The 20,837-nt window shown below is 45.2% G+C and overlaps 1 protein-coding gene across 1 annotated transcript in view; it reads right to left on the minus strand.

Annotated features, from left to right (window-relative positions):
- Positions 1 to 17,236, minus strand: part of IL20RA (interleukin 20 receptor subunit alpha) — a 36,554-nt gene extending 19,318 nt beyond the window's left edge. The window contains exon 1 of the mRNA XM_084622299.1: positions 17,072 to 17,236. Coding sequence (XP_084478425.1) covers positions 17,072 to 17,156 — 85 coding nt within the window. The 5' untranslated portion in view covers positions 17,157 to 17,236. The remainder of the gene's footprint in view (positions 1 to 17,071) is intronic.
- Positions 17,237 to 20,837: the final 3,601 nt, after the last annotated feature.

Consider the following 20,837-nt stretch of genomic DNA (forward strand, 5'->3'; position numbering starts at 1 on the left):
GTGGAGCCCATCAGGCATGATAACATCATAGGCCAGGTCTACACTATAAATGTACATGGGTAGAACTACATCGCTCAAAGGTGTGAAAAATCTACACCCCTTCAGCAACGCAGTTCTACTGACCCAGCCTTTGGTGTAGACAGCCCTATGTCTATGGGAGGGCTTCTCACCTCAACATAGCTACTGCCTCCCATGGAGACAGATGAACTATGCCAACAGGAGAAGCTTTCCCTTTAGCAGAGTAGTGTCTTCACTGAAATGTTACAGTGGCGCTGCAGTGTTTTAAGTGTAGACCTGCCCCTAGCTGTGCTGTGCTACTGTGTCTTTCACATTTCCCAGCACTCTGATGCATTCTTGTTAGGTGTCTGATGTCGAAGCTCCACAGCACACAAGATTCCAACGATCAAATGCTACTTGCCCTAGGTCACCTTGTCAGAGGCACAAAATGCACGCTGGCATGGGTGGCACGTCCAATAGGCTGAGGAAGGCTGTGCCTCCCCAAGCAGCCCTGCGTGGTCCTGCCCACGCTCCCCCAAAACCCCTTCCTGCTTGCCCTTTCCCCCTTGGCCCCAGCCCAGGCAGGCTGCTCCTCTTCAGTGCTGGTGTGGCTGGGGCTAGGGCGGCCAGGACTTGAGGGGCTGGGGCTGCCCAGCGTTGGGGGGGCCCCTGGGTGCTGGGGCTGTGTCGCCCAGTGCAGAGGGTGGGGGGAAGGGGCTGGGGTGGCGCACACCCTGCGCTTAGGGGGTTAAGGTTGGTTAACGCTAAGCCTAATGCTTACTAGTTAACAGTTTAACATTTTACATCCCTACAGAGGATCAGTAATTATATCCAGATGAAAAGGTGAAACTTCCTGACCAGGGGAACCAACTAAGCTGCACAAAGCTGGAAAGAATGATTAATATGCGAGAGCTGCATCTAAAACACCAATATACATATCACTGCAAAGAAAAAACAAAGCCAGCAATAAACTAGTCTGCTAAAGACGTATGCCCACAACCATCACAAGCAGGCTACCTCACTGCAGTGAAATGTATAAAGCGAAGGCAAACTCTCAGCAAAAACAGAACCAGTGACCACAAACAAGAGCTGAAAATTGGGAGCAATCTTACAAAATAGCGATTGTGCAATCTATGTAACAAAGGACAGATTGAGAGACAGAGGCACTTTTCATGCCAATGCTCAAAATACGAGGAAGAGCAAGAAAGGGATTTTCTCAAATTACCCGGAGTCAGAAGAGACTTCTCACTAAAAAGCTACGAGGAAAAACTGCCTGACTCCCGGAGAAAGACGGTAGACATGGCATCAGACTGCGAATCAACCTGTCACCAGATCATGAATGGATGCCACTGACAAACAGACCCCGGGGATCAAACTCCAAACACGGTGTTAAGACCTATTCTAGGTGGGTTGTAAACAAGTTTTGACATATCCCAAGGGGTCAACTAGTCTTTTAAATAGCATATTTTGGCAACACTTGTATACTTGTCAGGCCAATAAAGTCTCATTGAATTGCACCAGATAGAGAGAATCTGCTCTTGTTGCAGACACAGGTGATACCAAAACCTATGGAAGTAGAGCATCTGAATTTTATTTGCCTACCTGAACCTTTCGAAAGTTCATCACTACATGAAAGTATGTACATTTTCACAGCATATTTATACAGCAGATCTGAGTCACGTATTTGTTTACTACACTAAAATATCTTAAATATATGAAGTGTCAAGGTGGGGGTTTCATTTCATGTTTTGCTTCCCTCCGATGTGGTTTCTGTGAAGTGAGGAGTACTCAAGACAGAGCCATCACCTCATCTCCTACAGGCGATCTCCGTGAGCAAAACCCCCAGAATTTGCAAGAGAAAGGCTTTTCTTTAAAGAAAGTCACACTCCTTCTCCCCTTGAAGTCAATGAGAATTATACCATTGACTTGTAAGATGGAAAGAGTAACTTTAACTTACACACTAAGGTAATGCAACTGAATTGGGATTCAGGAGATCTGGTTTCTATTCCTGTTCTTGGCTCTGTCTATATTTGCCATCTAAATTAATACAACAGTGCTATTGGAAAGCCTATGGTAATCTAATTTACAATTATATTCCAAGATTTCTATTGAAGTTAATTAGCATATATAACTCATTCACTAGCTGCTTATTTCAGTTCCCGTCTTCACACACACACACACACACACACACACACACACACACACAGAGCTCATTTACACCAGTGAGAATCGGGAGTAAATCCACAGATTTCAATGGGGTTGCCTGCATAACCGAGATCAGAAGTTAGCCATATACTCAACTTGGCAAGATTCAATACATACATAAAAATGTTCTATTTCATAGGAAATGTTTGCAATGACCTTTATCACTCCCCATCATAATGAAGCCACTTTCTGTATTTCTCTTACGAAGAAATTTGCAGCCACTACTACAGTGCAGTAGAGACTGTGTCTCCGTGTTTGTACAGTACAACAGTCCCTGATCCTGACGGTGAGCTCTGGATAATGCTAATATAAATATTAAATCATAATAATACCTTACATTTCAGGACTCTATGGCCAGGGTGGCCAACCTGAGCCTGAGGAGCCAGAATTTACAATGTATATTGCCAAACAGCCAGAGTAATATGTCAGCAGCCCCCCGCATCAGCTCCCCCACCCCGCTCCCAGCGCCTCCCTCCCACTGGCAGCCTCACCAATCAGTGCCTCCCGCTCCCTCCCTACACTTCCTGATCAGCTGTTTCATGGCATGCAGGAGGCTCTGGTGGGGAAGCAGGAGGAGCAAGGGCACAGCAGGCTCAGGGGAGGGGGCGGGAAGGGGTCGAGTGAGGGCAGGGCCTGTGGCAGAGCCAGGGGTTGAGCAGTAAGTGCCTTTAGCTCTAGCCCCGGAGTCAGTCTCTATACAAGGAGCTGCATATCAACTTCTGAACAGGCTGGCCATCCCTGATCTAAGGCATAACTGAATTAGAAGGGAAGAACAAATACCAATAAATTTAACCACATCAAATAACAGTCAAACAATGACCTTAGAGTAAACTACTGCAGAATTATTTAAAATATAGATACTAAGCCAGAAACCGCCCTTTCTCAGGTGTGCAGTCCTTAAACAAACCCACTGAAGTCTAGGAGACTACTCCCATGAGCAAGGGTTTGCAGAGCAGGCATATAAATTTGAAGTTGCCTTTCTTTATATAAGATTTTGTTTGGTCTAGAAAGCTGGTTAGCTTTAATTACAGGTCACCACCATTTCTGCACTGTGCTAGAATCATATCTTTTTATAGTGCAGTTATGGTTAGAACAGGGATCAGGTAAAATGTTACTTGTTCAATAGATCAGATCCTCGTGCATAGTTAGAGTCACGTCTTTATTTTAGTGAAAAATAGCAAGTGTTTAGTGTCTTTTGTTCCTATTAGTGCTGCAAAGCCAAGACAGCTACGAGAGACTCTGGGATTTTATCTGGGCATGCGCCTCATCAAGAGGATTGATAAAGTTCCTATTACAGATTTATTATTGCTGATGTGTGAGCCAGGAGAAAATCAGTTTGACATTCAGATTTTAAGCTGAGGTTGAAGAACTGGCATTTAGAAGACATTTGTTTCCATGTGAGCAAAGAAAATTTGACCTGGACACCACTGAAAGCTACCCCAAAAATTGAATTACCTGTGACAACCAATGGCAGCAAGAACCAAAGCCTTCTTGAAAGCTGGTCTGGAGTCAGAAAGTTGCCTTCTGAAAGAGCTAAGAACCATTACAGATTTCTCTGCCTTCAAAACAAAATAATTTATTGTTTGTATTAGAGAATCATAGGACTGGAAGGGACCTTGAGAGATCATCTAGACCAGTCCCCTGCACTCATACCAGGACTAAGTATTATCTAGACCAGCCTTGACAGATGTTTGTCTAACCTGCTCTTAAAAATCTCCAATGACTGAGATTCCACAACCTCTCTGAGCAATTTATTCCAGTGCTTAACCACCCTGACAGTTAGGAAGTTTTCCCTAATGTCCAATGTAAACCGCCCTTGCTGCAATTTAAGCTTCTTGTCCTATCCTCAGAGGTTAAGAAGAACAATTTTTCTCCATCCTCCTCGACACATTTTATGTATTTGAAAACTGTAATCACGTACCCTCTCAGTCTTCTCCAGACTAAACAAACCCAACTTTTTCAATCTTCCCTCAGGTCATGTTTTCTAGTTCTTTAAATAATTGTTGTTCTTCTCTGGACTTTCTCCAGTTTGTCCACATCTTACCTGAAATGTGGCAACCAGCACTAGACTCAATACTTCAGTTGAAGCCTAATCAGCACAGAGTAGAGCGGATTACTTCTTGTGTCTTGCTTACAACACACCTGCTAACTAATACATCCCAGAATGATGATTTTTTTTAGCAAGTGTTTCACTGTTGACTCATATTTAGCTTGTGGTTCACTAGGACCCTCAGATCCCTCTCTACAGTACTCCTTCCTAGGCAGTCATTTCCCATTTTGTATGTGGGCAAATGATTGTTCCTTCCTAAGTGGAGTACTTTGCATTTGTCCTTATTGAATTTCATCCTATTTACTTCAAACTATTTCTCCAGTTTGTCCAGATCATTCTGAGTTTTAATCCTTTCCTCCAAAGTACTTGCAACTCCTCCCAGCTTGGTATCATCCGCAAACTTTATGAGTGTACTCTCTATGCCATTATCTAAATCAGTGATGAAGATATTGAACAGAACTGGACCCGCAATTGATCCTTGTAGGACCCTTCTCCATATGCTCTTCCAGCTTGACTGTGAGCCACTGATAACTACTCTCTGGGAATGGTTTTCCAAACAGTTATGCACCTGCCTTATAGTAGCTCCATAGAAGTTACAGTCCCCTAGTTTGTTTATGAGAAGGTCATGCGAGACAGTATCAAAATCCTTGGTAAATTCAAGATATACCACATCTATTGCTCCCCCTCTATCCACAAGGCTTGTTACCCTATGAAAGAAAGCTATTAGGTTGGTTTGACACACTTTGTTCTTGACAAATCCATGCTGTTACTTATCACCTCATTATCTTCTAGGTGTTTACAAATTGATTGCTTAATTATTTGCTCCATTATCTTTCTGGGTACTGAAGTTAAGCTGAGCAGTCTAATTCCCCGGGTTGTCCTTATTTCCCTTTTTATAGATTGGCACTATATTTGCTCTTTTCCAGGCCAATGGAATCTCTTCCGTCTTCCATAACTTTTCAAAGATTAATTGCTAATGCGTCAGCTAAGTCTTCAGTCAGCTCCTCAAATATTCTAGGAGGATGTATTTCATCAGGCCCTGGTGATTTGAAGACATCTAACTTGTCTAAGTAATTTTTAACTTGTTCTCTCCCTATTTTAGCCTCTTATCCTAACTCATTTTCACTGGCGTTCACTCTGTTAGACATCCAATCACTACTAACCTTTTTGGTGAAAACCAAAACTAATTTAGCACTTCTGCCATTTCCACATTTTCTGTTATTGTTCCCCTCCTCCCACTGAGTAGAGAGAGTAGCCAATGAACGACTTGACAGGGGGCGCAACAGACCACAACAGAAACTGCTACCCAGGCAGATTTGAACTTGTGATCCTTGGTTTACTAGGCCAATTCGCTAACCCCTGAGCTATGGCACCTAAAACTATGTTTAGGCATTTAAAAAAGTGACCTGATTTCCAATGGAGTGGAGTTGGTCTCCTCTATGTACTAATGTGGCACTGCCAGACCAGGCACCAGCTCATGCCAAGGTTCCCATGTCTCAACTGGACAGTGACAGCTACACAGTTGGAATCTGGCTGGCTCACTTGTAGGTTAATATAGAAAAACAGGCATTAGAATAAGGATGTGTTCAGTATTTAGACTCTATTGCGTGCTTTAATCTTACTCATAATATTTGTGTTCCATATTGTTATGTAATACTTAAGCGATTGTATTGTGAGCCTCTGTATCCATCGCCATACAGGAGAGGGACATTAATTAGTGTGAAGAGCTGCTTTTCTACATAAATTGTAGAGGAGGCCAATCAATAACAGGCAGGTGATGGCTGGATCTTACAACTGGAAACTCTCCACATCTGGATAGAGGAATCATCAAAAAAAGAACTCAGACTCTTATTGTTCTGCTCACCTCCCTGTGAAGATGAGTCATGCTAGTGGACTCCTTCCCTCAGCTGAGTTTACATCTCAGAGCACATGGAAGGAGGGGGATATAAAACCCCATACAAAAGTAACTAGGGATCTATATACCGCTTGGACTCTGGGTGGAAGGCAAGGTGTTTCTAGGCATAAGCAAGAGATACCCAGCTGCTTAGCCTGTCTTAGCCCTAAAGGTCAAACAGCACTTGCTGATTATAGAAGCCTATATATAGTAGCTTTTGAAACCTAGGACTGTAACTCATTTGTGTGTCTAGGTTCAGTCTCTAATTTCCTTTTCCTATTTAATACATCTTCATATAGCTTATTATAGGATTGGCTACAAGCGTGGTCTTTGGTATGAGACCTAAAGTGCAATTGACCTGGGCTAAGTGACTAGTCCTTTGGAATCAGGAGTAAACTGAATATTGCTGTATGGAGCAATCCTATCACAGAGATACGCTCATGTGGATGGCGAGACAGACCGGAATATCCAAGGGGACTGCCTGTGACTCCTTGTTAAAACTGTTAAAGAGCCTGCAGAGCTTGCAGGTGGTTGGTGAAATCTCAGCTTACAACTCACAACCAATTAGGGGTTTATGCCCTGTTTTTTTAATCAGTCTGCCCTGAGATTGGTTCTCATGCTTTTGCGTCACCATTGGGAGCATTACAAGCAGCACTCTCAAAAGAATCCAGTACAGGATGGGAGGAAGAGAATGATATGTAGGTTGTAGCCCAGCTATATCTTCTCTCATGTGCTGCTACAGTTCTGTGGCTGGTAAATGAGAAGGCAGGGAGCAAAGCAGAGTTATAAGGCCAAAGACCGAGGCCAGGTCTACACTACAGACCTATACTGGTATAACTATGTCGCTCAGGGGTGTGAAAAACGCATCTCCCTGAGCAATTCAGTTATTCTGACTTAACTCCCCCGCATAGACAGCGCTTTGTTAAATGGAGAGCTTCTCCCCGTCGACACAGCTACTGCCTCTTAGGCAGGTGGATTAACTACACAGATGGGAGATTTCAGAGTAACAGGCGTGTTAGTCTGTATTCACAAAAAGAAAAGGAGGACTTGTGGCACCTTAGAGACTAACCAATTTATTTGAGCATGAGCTTTCGTGAGCTACAGCTCACTTCATCAGATGTATGCCGTGGAAACTGCAGCAGACTTTTTTTTTCATATTCTCTGTGTATATATAAAGTCTGCTGCAGTTTCCACGGCATACATCCGATGAAGTGAGCTGTAGCTCACGAAAGCTGATGCTCAAATAAATTGGTTAGTCTCTAAGGTGCCACAAGTACTCCTTTTCTTTTTACAGATGGGAGAAGCTCTCTCATCAGCATAGTAGCATCTTCCCCCAAGCGCTGCAGCGGCACCGTTACTGTAGCACTGTACGTGAAGACAAGACTGAGCAGCGGGAGGAGGCACTGAAGCAATAGCAGGAAAAGAGTTGGTGTAAAGGGAGAGAGGAGATGTTGGAAATCAGAGAGAGAGTGGAAAGGTGTGATGGGGCAGAAGGCCTAGAAGGGGGAAGACAAGCACAGGATTTGTGATGAGAAAGTGGAAGAAGGCAGAGGAGGGCTCAAAGTTCTTTGCTTCAGCAGGGCTCCAAGATATGGAGAGACATGCTGGGGAAAGGCAGCATTAGTTGAGGGGCCGCTGAGAGACTCCAGGGCAGTGTGGGGTCATCCACAGGCCAGAGGAGAGAAGAAGCCAATGCATCCAGCCCTCTGGAAGGGTTGCTGGGACTGGCTCCTGGGCAGGCGGTGGTGGAGGCAGACATCTTGGAACCCAGGCATGACTATTCTTTTTGGCTAACTTTGCTGACAGGGTGAAACAAGCTGATTGTTTGTCACTGCACTTGTCATGTTTGCTCCAACTCACCGGCAGGGTTGATTCAACCAAACCTTAGGCTGCCTGCAAAGTCATTTGCTTGAGGCATACTCGGTAATTAAGGGGAAAGTTGTTATGGTCAGTCTCTATTGCTTTATTTTGAATTCAAGTGATGGAAAGTCAGTGCTGGCTTCAGACTAGTTGTTGTAAAATGTAAAGGGTGTTTGTGTGATATTAAATACAACGCTCTTTTCAGATTTGAGCAGTTTCACATTCAATGTTGGCAAAAATGACTATTTTTGCAATGGAAAGAGCTAAAACTGAATTTCTGTATGTTTTAAAGGCAAAACTAGTTTTGCCTAAAGATAAATAAAAATGGCTCATTCCTAAAAAAAAAAAAAAAAGTCTTTTATACACCAGCAGTTTTTCAGAAAAAGGTTTATTTTGAATTTATAACAAAATGTGAAAAAAAACAACCTCATGTAAGTAACCATTTATGAATATTTTTCATACCTCTCTCAACTACACTTAGCATTGCCCCTTTATCACCACTAACAACATCCAAAAACATGAGCTTTCAGTGCCCCAGGACAGGACACCACCATCTGCTACCAAAAACACAGATTCAGCCAGGAAACAGGTTTTGTGTGAGGATGTCTGAACTTGGAATAATATTTTTCAAAATTCTCAAGGCTGGAACGAAGGTGTGCTTCAGGAATTAGCCTGTGTTTTGCACTTTTAGTGAGCAAAGAGTTCGAGTCTTCATGAAAGTTATAATCTGATTTTTGAACATGGATCTGCTGGACCACCTCCTAAATTATACATATGGGGCACTAGAATGAGCCTCTCTTTGCACATGTGCTCAGCAAAGAATGGTTATGATGCTCACACTGCAGAGCACTATTATCCATTTAGCAACAATGGTCCAGTTAAAATTGATAACTTTGTATTTATTGCCTGAAGGGTGTTTCTGATCTTATTATTTGACCTATTAACAAAGCTTTCTCTGGACTAGAGTTTTTGCTCCTGTGAAATTAGAGTTAATTTATCCAGTTAAACTCCTATGCCTGAATCTCCACCTGTTCCTCGACCTAGGATCAAGCTTCTGGATGGTGCGTGAGACCTTGCTCCCCACCCCACACAATTCTCCAGGCTCACTGCTCCTCCAAGGTGTCAGTTCAATACTCCTCTCTAGCTTAGAATCCCAAAGAGACAAAAATGGCCCATAAGCCTAACTAAGGCTTCTCCATCTCCTGACCTATTGCAGGCAGCAAAACTATCAGGTCAGTCTGATATGCCAGCTTGAAAGACAGCAAAACAATCTCCTTGAACATCTATCTCCAGCCTCTAGCTAGGCTTGCAAATGGCAGGATACTATTCTGGGAGACAGCAACTCCCCCCCTCTGATCCAGCCCAGCAGAGCAGAGCACTCTCAATTCAGCATCTGCAGGGAACATATACGAGCTAAACATCTATCATTGTTTTTAGCAGTCTTCCTGTATATTAAAAGTGCTTTACGATTATTTTTATAATCTGCTGCTGTTTTTAATTAGGCCACAGTTTTAAGTGACTGTTGCTGAACATGGAATCATAAACGGGGAGGTATTTAGCCTAGCCATCTGCTTCTGTTACATATAGATACTAGAGTAACAGCAGCAAAAAAATACCTTTAATAAAATAAATCTATACAGTAGGACCAGAGAGAATGTTTTACACTGACCAGGGGTGGTCTGAGGGCAGGGTACACATATTTCAGTTACTTTCCAGACAAAACCTTAACTACTGCACTTGCTATGATCAGTAAAAGGCTACGATTCTTGGATGGTGAAACCTGAAATACTTCCAAGTCTTGTCTATAAAGCTATCCAAGGTTGAATTAAATTTGGAGAGTTGAACAGCTTCATCCCCACTTTGGTCTGCCACCTTTTTATCCAGGGATGGCAGGTTTGTATAATTTTTGGTGGTGCCCAGAATAGATCCACGTCCCCCCCCCCCAGACCTGCCTTGTAAGCCAATATATATTTTTTAAATAATGTAAAAATGTGTGGGCTCTGGGGTGGGGCTGGTGATGAAGGTTTCAGGACACAGGAGGGGCTCAGGCAGAGGGTTGGGGTGCAGGGGTGAGGACTGCAGGTGGGGCTGGGGATGAAGGGTTCATGGTACAGGAGGGGGCTCAGGGCTGGGGCAGAGGGTTGGGGTGTGGGGGGGTGAGGGCTCTGGCTGGGGGTGTGGGCTCTGGGGTGGGGCCAGGGATGAGGAGTTTGGGGTGCAGAGGACTCCCCCCAGCCCTCTTCCCGCTGGCAGCAGCGAGGTCCGGGGGAGGGGCCCCCTCTCCCCCCCCGGAAGCACACTCACCTCACACCACTGTCACTGCGTGTGCTCCCAGGGCCCCTCTCAGGTCCAGGAAGCCCCCTTGCCCCACCTGTGGTGGGTGCCGGGGGGGGGGTTGCCATCACATGTGTGCCTCCTCTCCTGCTGCTGCCCCTCACTGTAGCCTCACTGGGGATGGGGCTGCCCCTTGCCCAGAGTGGGGCAGGACTGGTGACTGTGGGCAGGGGGACCCTTGTGCTGGTGGAGGGTCCTGCCAGAAAAGGGAAGGGTCCATCCGTCCAAGGTAGAAGGGCAGGGGTAGGGTCAGCCTGCCCTGGCACTAGTGGATGGGGGGCACTAGGACCCTGCAGCGGCAGTTGATGCCAGGAGCCGGCAGAGTGGAGCACAGTGCAGAGCTGCAGGGGGCAGTTGCCCAATGCCCAGGGTGCAGGCAGGGACGCTCGGGGCAGGTGCGCGGGGGTGGCAGGCAAGGCGAGGGGAGAGACCCGGCCCTGAACATTGCTGGAGCCGGGCCCCTGGGCCCTGAATATTGCTGGAGCATGGGCACCACGGGCCCATATAACTCACTGCCCCTGTTTATGTCCAAACCTCCATGAGCAACCACACGTGCCTCCGCCTTCCTAGAGCATAGCCGCTTTTAAACATTTCTGATCTACATCCTGTACATCATCAGTTCAAACATTATACACTGCAAAAACAGGATACTGCTGCACTTTCAGATGAGACAGTGAACGATAAGAACAGTTAAGTCTTATGCAAACCACAGGCAAGAACACTTACTACCTTCACAGTGTCTGACAGTTCTTGGAATCCCCTGAGAATCTAATAGAAAAATGATCTCCTTTTATCTAAATGCTCAGATCCCCATTCCTTGATGTCTATATTTTCACGGTGTACTCAAGCTGAAATATAGAGATCGCTATAAGCAGATTCAAGGTTCTATACACCCAGCAAAGTAACACTCTACCAGTCTGATCTCTCTTATGCCATTCCTATGCTCAGCCTGGGAACAGAGGTGGAAAACGGAGGGGGCAAATAGGGCTTTATGTCATCTCTGTGCTTCTTATAGTCCAAGTTCATCCAAGGGCTTGCCTGTGGCCCCTGGTCAGAGTAGCCTCAGGAGCTGTGGGTAGCAGAGAAGAACAGGAGTCCAGTGTGCTCTGGTCATGCCCCCTACGCTAAGGGCTGGGAGAAGCGTTGGGGTAGAGCCGTTCTATCAGTTGGGAAGTGCTTTGTGCAGGCCAGGCAGATTGGGTAAAGCCCCTTTACATTGCTGGAGCAGCTAGTTCAACACAGAATCTGACCTATATATCTTCTAAACAAGAATCTTCAAACAAAGGCTTATTTAAATCTAGAAATATATACACTGAAGTGTAAAATCCAGATACAAATCTGAGCTTCTTCAGTTTGGTCTGGATCTGGAGCTTTGTTTTGGATTCCCATCTTTACTTAAAACAGGTGTTTCTCTCTCTCTTAATCATTGGTCACATATTATTAGGAGGAGTTCCCCAAAAGTCACAAAATCTCCAACAGCAATGACATAGTTTGTAAGTTTTCAATAGTCTCTTGTAGAGGAACAATAAAAATGAAGTTCCACACAAGTCACAATCATAAAAACAAACATAACTATGTACACTTAAGAGTAATACAAAATATTATATGTCCAGAAAGGGGTCAAATTTCTGATGCTGTGAAAGCTGTAATCTAGAATTTACTGAGTTTTCCCCACTGAAAATCTCACTTAAGTCATCAACATAATTTTTCCACCTTGAATGATATACCTAAATCAAACAAATCATTCTTTCACAATTTACGGTAACCCATGTCTTCTCTCAACCCATTAAGACCCACTGATCCATGCCCCCAGGTGACTTACACCTATTTTGAGGTTAACTCCATTTTTATCAATGGATTGCAAAGACTTGTGCACATACACTGTATGTCTACACAATGGCCTGTTTTTTAGATGAATGTTGCATGCATTAAATTGGAGATTCTCTATTTGACACTGTATTAGGTTAGCTAATAAATATTCTGCTCCTTTATCCTCTTGCTCTTCTCTATTTCTCAGACAACAATTACAAAGTGCTATTTTGTGTATTTCAATGCTCCCGTGACTGTAAAAGGAAAACATATCCTCAAGTTTACTTAATGAGATGGCTAGGGTTGCTTCTTGGTGCTAACAGATTCTGGTTACTTTCCAAATCATGAAGAACATGTCTTGATAGCAACAAAGCAGCAGATTAACCACAAAGAAAATAAAATCAGATTTGGCAGCCCATACACCTTTGGGAGCCTTAATTACAAACAAAATATCAGAAGGAATTTTGAGAAGGCACCTTTGAAGGTCTCATCTGGTATTCCCAAACCACAATTACAGTGCTATTTAAGCACTAATAAATAAATACATCAAAGAATTTGCACTTTGAAGATACAACCCTTCTAATTTTTGTTTCCTATAATGAAAAAAATATGGGTTGGGGTTTTTTCTGGAGGGGGGTGGGGTGGGGAAGATGTTGGTAGGAGGATTTACAGAGCTGTTCATGAAAAGAGCTGAGTGCTCTCACATGGTCAAGAAGAACTTATTAAATTCTCCTGACTTTTTTTGCCTATACAACAATGAAATCAGTGAGTGGGAGAAAAGGTCCTAAATTCTCCTCTTTCCAGAGGACAGATTTTTAAGAGGAGATTAAAGATGGATTTACAAATCTCTCTTCTCACCCTCCGCCAAAAAGCCTTCATTAACATAGCATTAAAATGTATTACATATGCGATTTCTCCCTTTAACACACACCCAGATAATTGTGAGATCACGCCCAGATCATCAGATAATGGGACTTCAGAACTGGGATGTCTAAAATTTCAGACATGTCTAAAATATCACAGCACAGTCCAACTACTATATGAACCATGCACTAAAAAACCCAGACCAAACCCACAAAAACACAAAAACACCCCCCGCTACCTCAAAACACTAGGTGATCAGTGAATTTGAAAGTTTAAAATCCAGATTAAGGTTGAATGCTGCTGCTCCTCTGTTGTACAGAAGGTTGTTAAACAACAGAAAATCCAAAGTAGAGGGATTATGGGACAGCTCTTGGATCATGCCAGAACTGAGTTTGTGCAGCTCAGTTGCAAAGTTTTCTTTCAACCACATTTATGCCTCTAACAACAATCCCAGCCTATTCTAGTTCCAGACTAGGCCCTCAGGACAACTCAAGTAGTTTTAGGACTATATTATGCCCATCTGTCCAGGTCTGACAGCAGGGGCTCTCTACAGCAAGAAAGGTGCTGTGGGCACAACCCCTCTGCTGAGAGTTAAGAGGAGGATGGAATAGCTCAGCTGGCTCTACACCACATGGAGATTCCTTTACAGAAGCGTAATGTTGAGAGAGGCCAATTAAAATAGCTTTCCAGTTGTCTTGTGCTGCCAGAGTGTAGGGAAGGACTGAGGCTATGGCTCTACCCCTGAAGCTAAATGCACAGCTTCTCCGTTATTCCTTCGTGTGGTTGACTGCACACGGGACATTTGAGGGCATGCTTAAAGCAAATGAAGATGAAATTTTGGGGCAACATGCTCTCAGCCAGTGGCTGTTCTCATCTCGTGTTCTGCTGGAGGAGAACACTGAGGAGCCATTTCCCGCAACCAACAAAACTCTTCACTTTTTTTTAAAAAAAAACCTTCCTCAAACAATAAAAAGCAAAAATAATTTTCTATTAATCAAAAAAGCAATTCTATGCCAATTTTATAAAAGAATTGTTCCAGGACTTTTGTGCTAGCTTTTGACCAGGAGCAATATTCACTATCTTCCTGAATACCCGGGGATTTCTCACTGATTTATATTGACAGCATCACTGCCCTAATTTCATGAATAACTGGAAGTTAGACCTGCTGCCATAATGCCATCAAAACAATGCATGGTAATTAAGGCCACAATTAAGAAGAGCCAAATCAAACCAGGGCTCTCTCTGCTTGTCTCTAGAAGACAAGTAGATCCTATGGATGCATTTAAATGGGTGAGGACCCTGCATTCCATTTACTGAAATGTCAGGGTTAATGGATTAAAGTTGATGAAGTACAGACAATTAATTGCCCAAAAGGAAATGAGCTGTGTCAAATAGAGCGCACACTCTGAACTCTTATTAAAAAAGAATTTCAAAACCATAGATGCAGGGGACTGGACTAGATGACCTCTCGAGGTCCCTTCCAGTTCTATGATTCTATAACAAAATAGGTTGTAAACAGAGGTAACAGACACCATCACTACAGATATCCAAAAGCATCCAGGATAAACATACTTATGGGCAATTCTGTTTCTCTTGGAACCAACAGGAGTTTGGCTATGGATTGAAATGGGAGCAGAATCAAGCCCTTATGGGTTTAGGCCCAGATCCTCAAAGGTGCTTAACTTCCAAGGAAATCAATGGGAATTAGGTATCTAAATACCTTGGAGCATCTGGGCCTTAGTGTTGTGGAGACTGGCAGTAGTGAAATGGAGCAAAATGAACTAGGTTTCCAAAGGGTCACTTCCAGTCCTAACATCTAGAATTCTTTGAGCTATTTTAGCTTAGAGGTGCAAAAAGATTCCTGTAAAATGCTAAGTAGCATGGGCCCAATTTCCCTCTCACAGCATTTAGCTCACTGACTTCACGGGAATTACTCTAGATGTACACCAGTGCGAGATGAGGATCAGGCTCTCATAGGTCCTCAGCACTGTGCAGTCTAAGGGCCCAATCCTGCTATCCTTACACAGGCAAGGCTCCCACTGACCTCAGTCTGAGTAAGGACTGAGCATGCACTACAGGCCTTGGCACTCAGGGTATGTCTGCACAACAGCTGAGAGGTGTGATTCCCATCATGGGCAGACAGACTCACACTAGTTCTGATTGAGCTAGGATGCTAAACATAGCAGTGTGGATATTGCTACATTAGTGGCGGCTTGGACTAACTGCCTGAGTCCAAGCCGGCCTGACCCCTGCTGAGTCCAGGCTCTGGTGGCCAGCCCAAGCCGCCACCAGTGCAGCAACTTCTACACTGCTTTTTTAGCACGCTAGCTCAACTCTGTCAATCCATGCTAGGAATCACACCTCCAAGGCATGCCCTAGGTAACATCACCTGCAAATAAAAAAGCTAAAGTCACCAGTACTCTTAGAAAGAATTCTGCGTGTAGGTATTTTCTATCTAAGTGGTTCTTATTGCTTCCTTCACTGTCTTGACTTGGGCAAAAGAAGGGTGATTCTCAGCAGGGAGATATGGGAACGGTTCAGGGTGAGAGGTTGGGGTTGCTGTGTTGAGGGAGGATCCAGGAGAATACTGGCATAGGTTAGCCAGGGTTTTACCGTTTGTTTGTTTTCTATAACACCACAATGTAGATGAGAGCTGAGTCAGGAACCAATAATGGTTTGGGGAAGAAGGGGTTGGGGATAGTTTAAAACAAAACAGGGAACTAATGTGTGTAACTATCACTGACCTGACCAGTTTGTCTATATGTTGTCTCCGTTCCCTTTATCTCTCTCTTGTGTATTCAGCGTGAATACTCTTTGCGACTGTCTTCTTCTATGATTGGCAAGTACCTGGAATATTTTGGGCACAAACCCTCTAAATAATATTTCAAAGGGGCTCCATGAACTTACCTTTGACTCAAAATTTACATTTGGTAAACATACACTTTTAATCAAACCTGAAACCAATAAATTAAAAAAAAATCCAATAAAAACAGTTCTTTTAAAATACTACTATCCTCTGTAGCATTTGAAATCCTGCAGGCTAGAGAACCTGAAAGTGAAACTAACTATAAACAAAAGAGAAAATTATTTTATTGTCTCATATGAAAGGTATGCTAAAAGTAAACAAAGAGCCAGAGAAGTGCTTAGGGTACTATAGTTTAAAAATCTTTACATTTAGTCTACAGTGTTATTAGTAACACTAGTAAGGAAATTTGTTTACATATGATATTTAAACTGTAAGTGTCCCTTTATTTGTTGGTTTAGTGGCACTTCCAATTTTTTGTAAAACTAAAAAAAAACCCCCAAAACAAGTTATACTTTATGCCAATGATTATTTTTAGATAATAGAGGCTTAGGTGAGTGATCTATCTTCCCCCCCCCCCTTCATTATTGTCAGACAAGGGTTTGAAATAAAAGCCTGGATACGAACTTCAAATAGGAAGCTCATAGGTATAATGGACAGCATCAAAACCATCATTCCAAACACTCTCAAACACCCAGGGCTGAGTCCCCAAGCCTACCCAAAGTTCAGGGTGTTTGGATTCATTGATGTCCATTACAGAAAGCAAGCTGCAACTTGCAAAACACGGGTCCAGATGCTGCCGCTGAATCCAAATGGACAGACCTCTGCTGCTGCTGCACAGTTCCAGCTGCAGGATTGAAACCACAGGGGCTACTCCTGTGAACACCTAACCAGTAAGTTCACTTTTGTGAGCTGGCCCATTTGGCTCAAGTGCTTCCCATGAGCAAAGCTACTCAGACCCCTAAACATTTACACGATCAAGCTCTTGGATCTGGGGATTTCATCTAATAATGATAATATGGGCGGTCTCATGGAGCCACTAATTAGATGGGATCTGGAGAGCCACTCCACTAAAACGTGCTTAGCTGCAATTGGATCCCACGGGACAAAACCCTCCAAGAGCGGAAACCTAAAAGGAGCGAGTTCAGGTCCCCAGCCCTGGAGAGAGGGGGAGACGCGCACACCCGGGCCCCAGCCTGCACGTGCCCAGGGAACGGCGCAGAGAGCGGAGGGGGAAAGAGCGGCTCCAGCCTACCTTGCGCCCCGGGAGAAGGCAGGAGCAGCTGCAGCATGAGGAGCCAGGGTGCTCCCGCCCGCCTCCAGGACCTGGGGGCGCACATGGGGCGGGCGGGAAGGTCTGGCCGCCTCAGCAGCGAGCCCAGGCTGCAGCTCCCCCGGCAACCCTTGGGTCCCTCCCGCTCCGGGCGCGCCGCCGCTGCTGCTGCTGCTCGGTGCAGGTGGAGAGCCGTCAACACTCGGCGGCAGGGGCGGAGCCGCCGTGCGCCAGCCTCCTGCTCGCTCCCCCGCGCAGCCCCGGCCCCCCGCAGAGCTGGAGCGGGGCAGGCAAGCAAGGGGGCTGGCTGCCCCGCCGGGCCGCGGGAGAGACGAGCGGGGGCAGGCGTCCCGCGGCTGGGAGCGGGGGCAAGCGCGCGCGGCCGGTAAAGACGCTGCCAAACTCGGTGGAATTTGGATCTGAATGAGGCTGGCCAGGTGGGGCTGCTCGATGAAGCGCAATTCAGGATGACCCCATGGGGCTGTTAAGGAAATGGCATCAGAGGCCGGGGAGGGGGGTCTCACAATAATCGGTGGTGCTGTTTAAGAAGACCAAACAGGGCAAACTGTTTAATGACACACACACCAGCTACTTTGAAAGAGTCTTATAGTAAGGTCGTAAAATCAAGCCCTAACCGTGTGCAATCCCAGTTCAATCCATTATGCCTATCCATTATCATAGCCTATGTGTATACATGAGACATGTATCCATTACAGTAGCCTATATTTATACGCTCATCGTTTATTTACTTTATTTTTTTTGCCACAGGCAACCTTAATTCTGGCCTTTCCTAACTTCTGAGTGTTTGACTTTTCAACCTTACAGGGCCCTGGAACAATGTTTATAGTGGGGGTGCTCAGAGACATTGAACCAAAGTGTAAACCCTGTAGATAATGGAATCCACTTCAAGACAGGGGGGTGTGGTACACCCCTAGTTCCACCACCTATGCAACCTGAATAATGTTCTTTTAACATAGTTTTTTGTGAGTGTAATTTCCTAGGTTTTTTTTTAAAGCAATCTGAAAAAAAAATTCATCATATGGCACCATATTGACCCCCCACATGGGTCATCAGAAGGGTTACATACCTTAGATCCACTGCACAGACGACTGCCACTTGAGCTAATGGAGTAACTGAAAGCAGTGTGTTGTCATCCTCCATGTGTACCAGCATTACAGGGGGATGGGACACTTTGCCAGTTGGTTTTCTAGCTATTTGCTGACAGTGAGGGGTGGTGAGAGCCGGGAATGTTGGTTCTGTTGCAGGTTCTGGAGGGGAGTGTGCTCTAGTGGGCACAGACTCTTTTGCCCATTCCCTCCAACCTGTCCTTGTCTCAGTCCTCTCTCTTCCCCATCCCTTGCTATTCATTCTAGGCACGTTTTCCTCACTTAGCCAGTCCCAGTCTCCACTCCTTAGGTTTTTCATCACAATCCCAGTCTCCTTTCTTGGCCATGCTAGACTTCCCATCCCAGTCTCCCCCACTTCCAGTCCCAGTCTCCTGGCCCAGCCATACCCAGTTCCCCACTGCCAGTGTGCCATCCAACCTATAGAGCGCTGCAAATCAGTGGGTATCCGCTTTATATCTGCTGATATCCGGAGCCAGGTCGGGGAGCGCCATTGGCAGCTGTGGGGAGCCTGGGTCTCTCCACCTGCCTGTGGTGTGTGGCCGGGGGGGTGGGTAGGGGTGGGGGCAGCAGAAAGCCGCCCCCGGCCGTGTCCCGGCCTGCAGGCTCCCCGCCCGGCTGAGGGCAGGTGGAGGATCCGCAACTCTCCACGGGTGATTCTCCCCGACCAGGCTCCAGCAGCGGGAGCCTCAGCCCGGCCATGGTAAGTAGAGCCCTGCAAATCCACGAATATCTGCTGCTATCTGCATCCGCGGATGTGGATATCCACAAACAATTTTTGCGGCTCGGATGCGGATTCACATATTTGTATCCATGCAGGGCTCTACCAATCTACCTCTTTCCCCAAATTGAACCTCCAATTGCTCTCCCACCCACATTCCCCGTGGGCTCTCAGTCCCAATCTCTCTACCTAAACTCCCTGTTGAATCTGATTTTTGCACTGCTGTTGTCTTCTTCTAGTCTCCTTGCCCAGCCAGTCCTAGAGTCCCACTCCAGCTCCCAGTCTCAGTTCCTTCTCCTTCACCCCCAGGCTTTTACATGTCTCAATCGGTATTTCACCCCCTTGCAAATCTGGTTCTTGTCTTCTTTGCATTTAAATCAGACAGATTCTTCCTCCATACTTTCTGGGCCCAGGATATATGTGTGTGGGGGGCGGGAGGGGGGCGGTGTCACTGAAAGCATGGGAGACACGCTTCCTGCTCACAATTCAGGTTCCTGGACCTGGAGTGGGCATGGCTCACAGCAGCCCACAGCTGTAATTGCAGGGAAAATCCTGCTGAGCCCCAGGCTGGAGCATGGCCAGAGTGGACGGAGTCTTCAGGGAGTTTAGTTGTTAAAATCTAAGAAGCCTGTACTGAGCACATGCAAACTGCAGTTTTTCAAGACTTAGAACATGGCCAGATTTGAGCAGATGTTCATATGGATGGCAAAAGGATATTTCCTTGCCACAATTTAAATCCAATCTCCAAATCATGAGGGCACTAGAGCAGTGGTTCTCAGACTTTTGTACTGGTGACCCCTTTCACATAGCAAGACTCTGAGTGCGACCCTCCCCCCTATAAATTAAAAACACCTAAAAAAGCGGGGTTTGCGGTGGAGGCTGACAGCTTGCGATCCCCAATATAATAACCTCATGACCCCCGGTGTGGTCTCGACCCCCAGTTTGAGAACCCCTGCACTAGCACTAGTCAAAGAAAAGATAGCCCTTTTTAAAAAAAATTCTAGCAAAAGCAACATATTTTCCCCTGGCTTTCTTCTTGGAAGTGCCTGAGTCATTTTGGCTAAAATCCAAAAAAGTTCAGCTTCCGGCAGACACCCAACAAGGAAAATTTCAGCCCAAACAGTTAATATTTGGCTAGGATATAAAGAACTGAAAACAGAATCTTTTAATGGGAAGTTTCAGCCAACTTTAATAGTAGGCTGTGCTACTTATAATAAGGTTAATCTAGATCTTGCCTTAGGCACAAGTGACACAAGCACGCACATTGGGGTCTCACACCTTTTAAGGGCCAAACTCTGTAATCTTGCCTCGAGCAGAAAGTTTGGACTGTGAGGAAACTCCCTGCCATTTGAGAATCCCTCATCCAGGAGTCTGCATCTTGGTGCCCCTACAAATCACACAGCTAGTCATTTGTCTGAATGCAAAATGAACAGTCTCCTTTCTTGCTCTGGGTATTCTTACTATGTGTCCCTTCTCAAAGGCTGACAATTTCATTGTTGTCAAATTACTTATCTGACTGCACAGCCCCAAATGAGAGGACAATTGTGATGAAAACACCAATAAAAAGCAATTTCATTTGTGATTTTTCTTTCATTTATTCTCTCCTTTCTATACAGTGTGGTGCATATGCACACAATCAAATGGTGATCTGTCAAACTTTGCGCACTCTGACTACCAGTTTAGCATAAGAACATAGGAGCTGCCCTACCAGAATAGAAAAATGGTCTCTGCTTCTGACAACGGTCAATGCCAGATGCTTTAGGGCAGAAGTGGGGAACCTTTATTCTTTCAGGGGCCACTGATGCACAGAAAAAATCAGTTGTGGGCCACACACAGCCCCAGGGCTTTCCCTAGGCTCCAGGGTGGGGCCAGAAATGAGGGATTCAGGGTGCAGGAGGGGGTG

The sequence above is a fragment of the Lepidochelys olivacea genome (genome assembly GCF_965140295.1).
Source record: "Lepidochelys olivacea isolate rLepOli2 genome assembly, chromosome: 3".
Classification (NCBI taxonomy): Eukaryota; Metazoa; Chordata; order Testudines; family Cheloniidae; genus Lepidochelys; species Lepidochelys olivacea.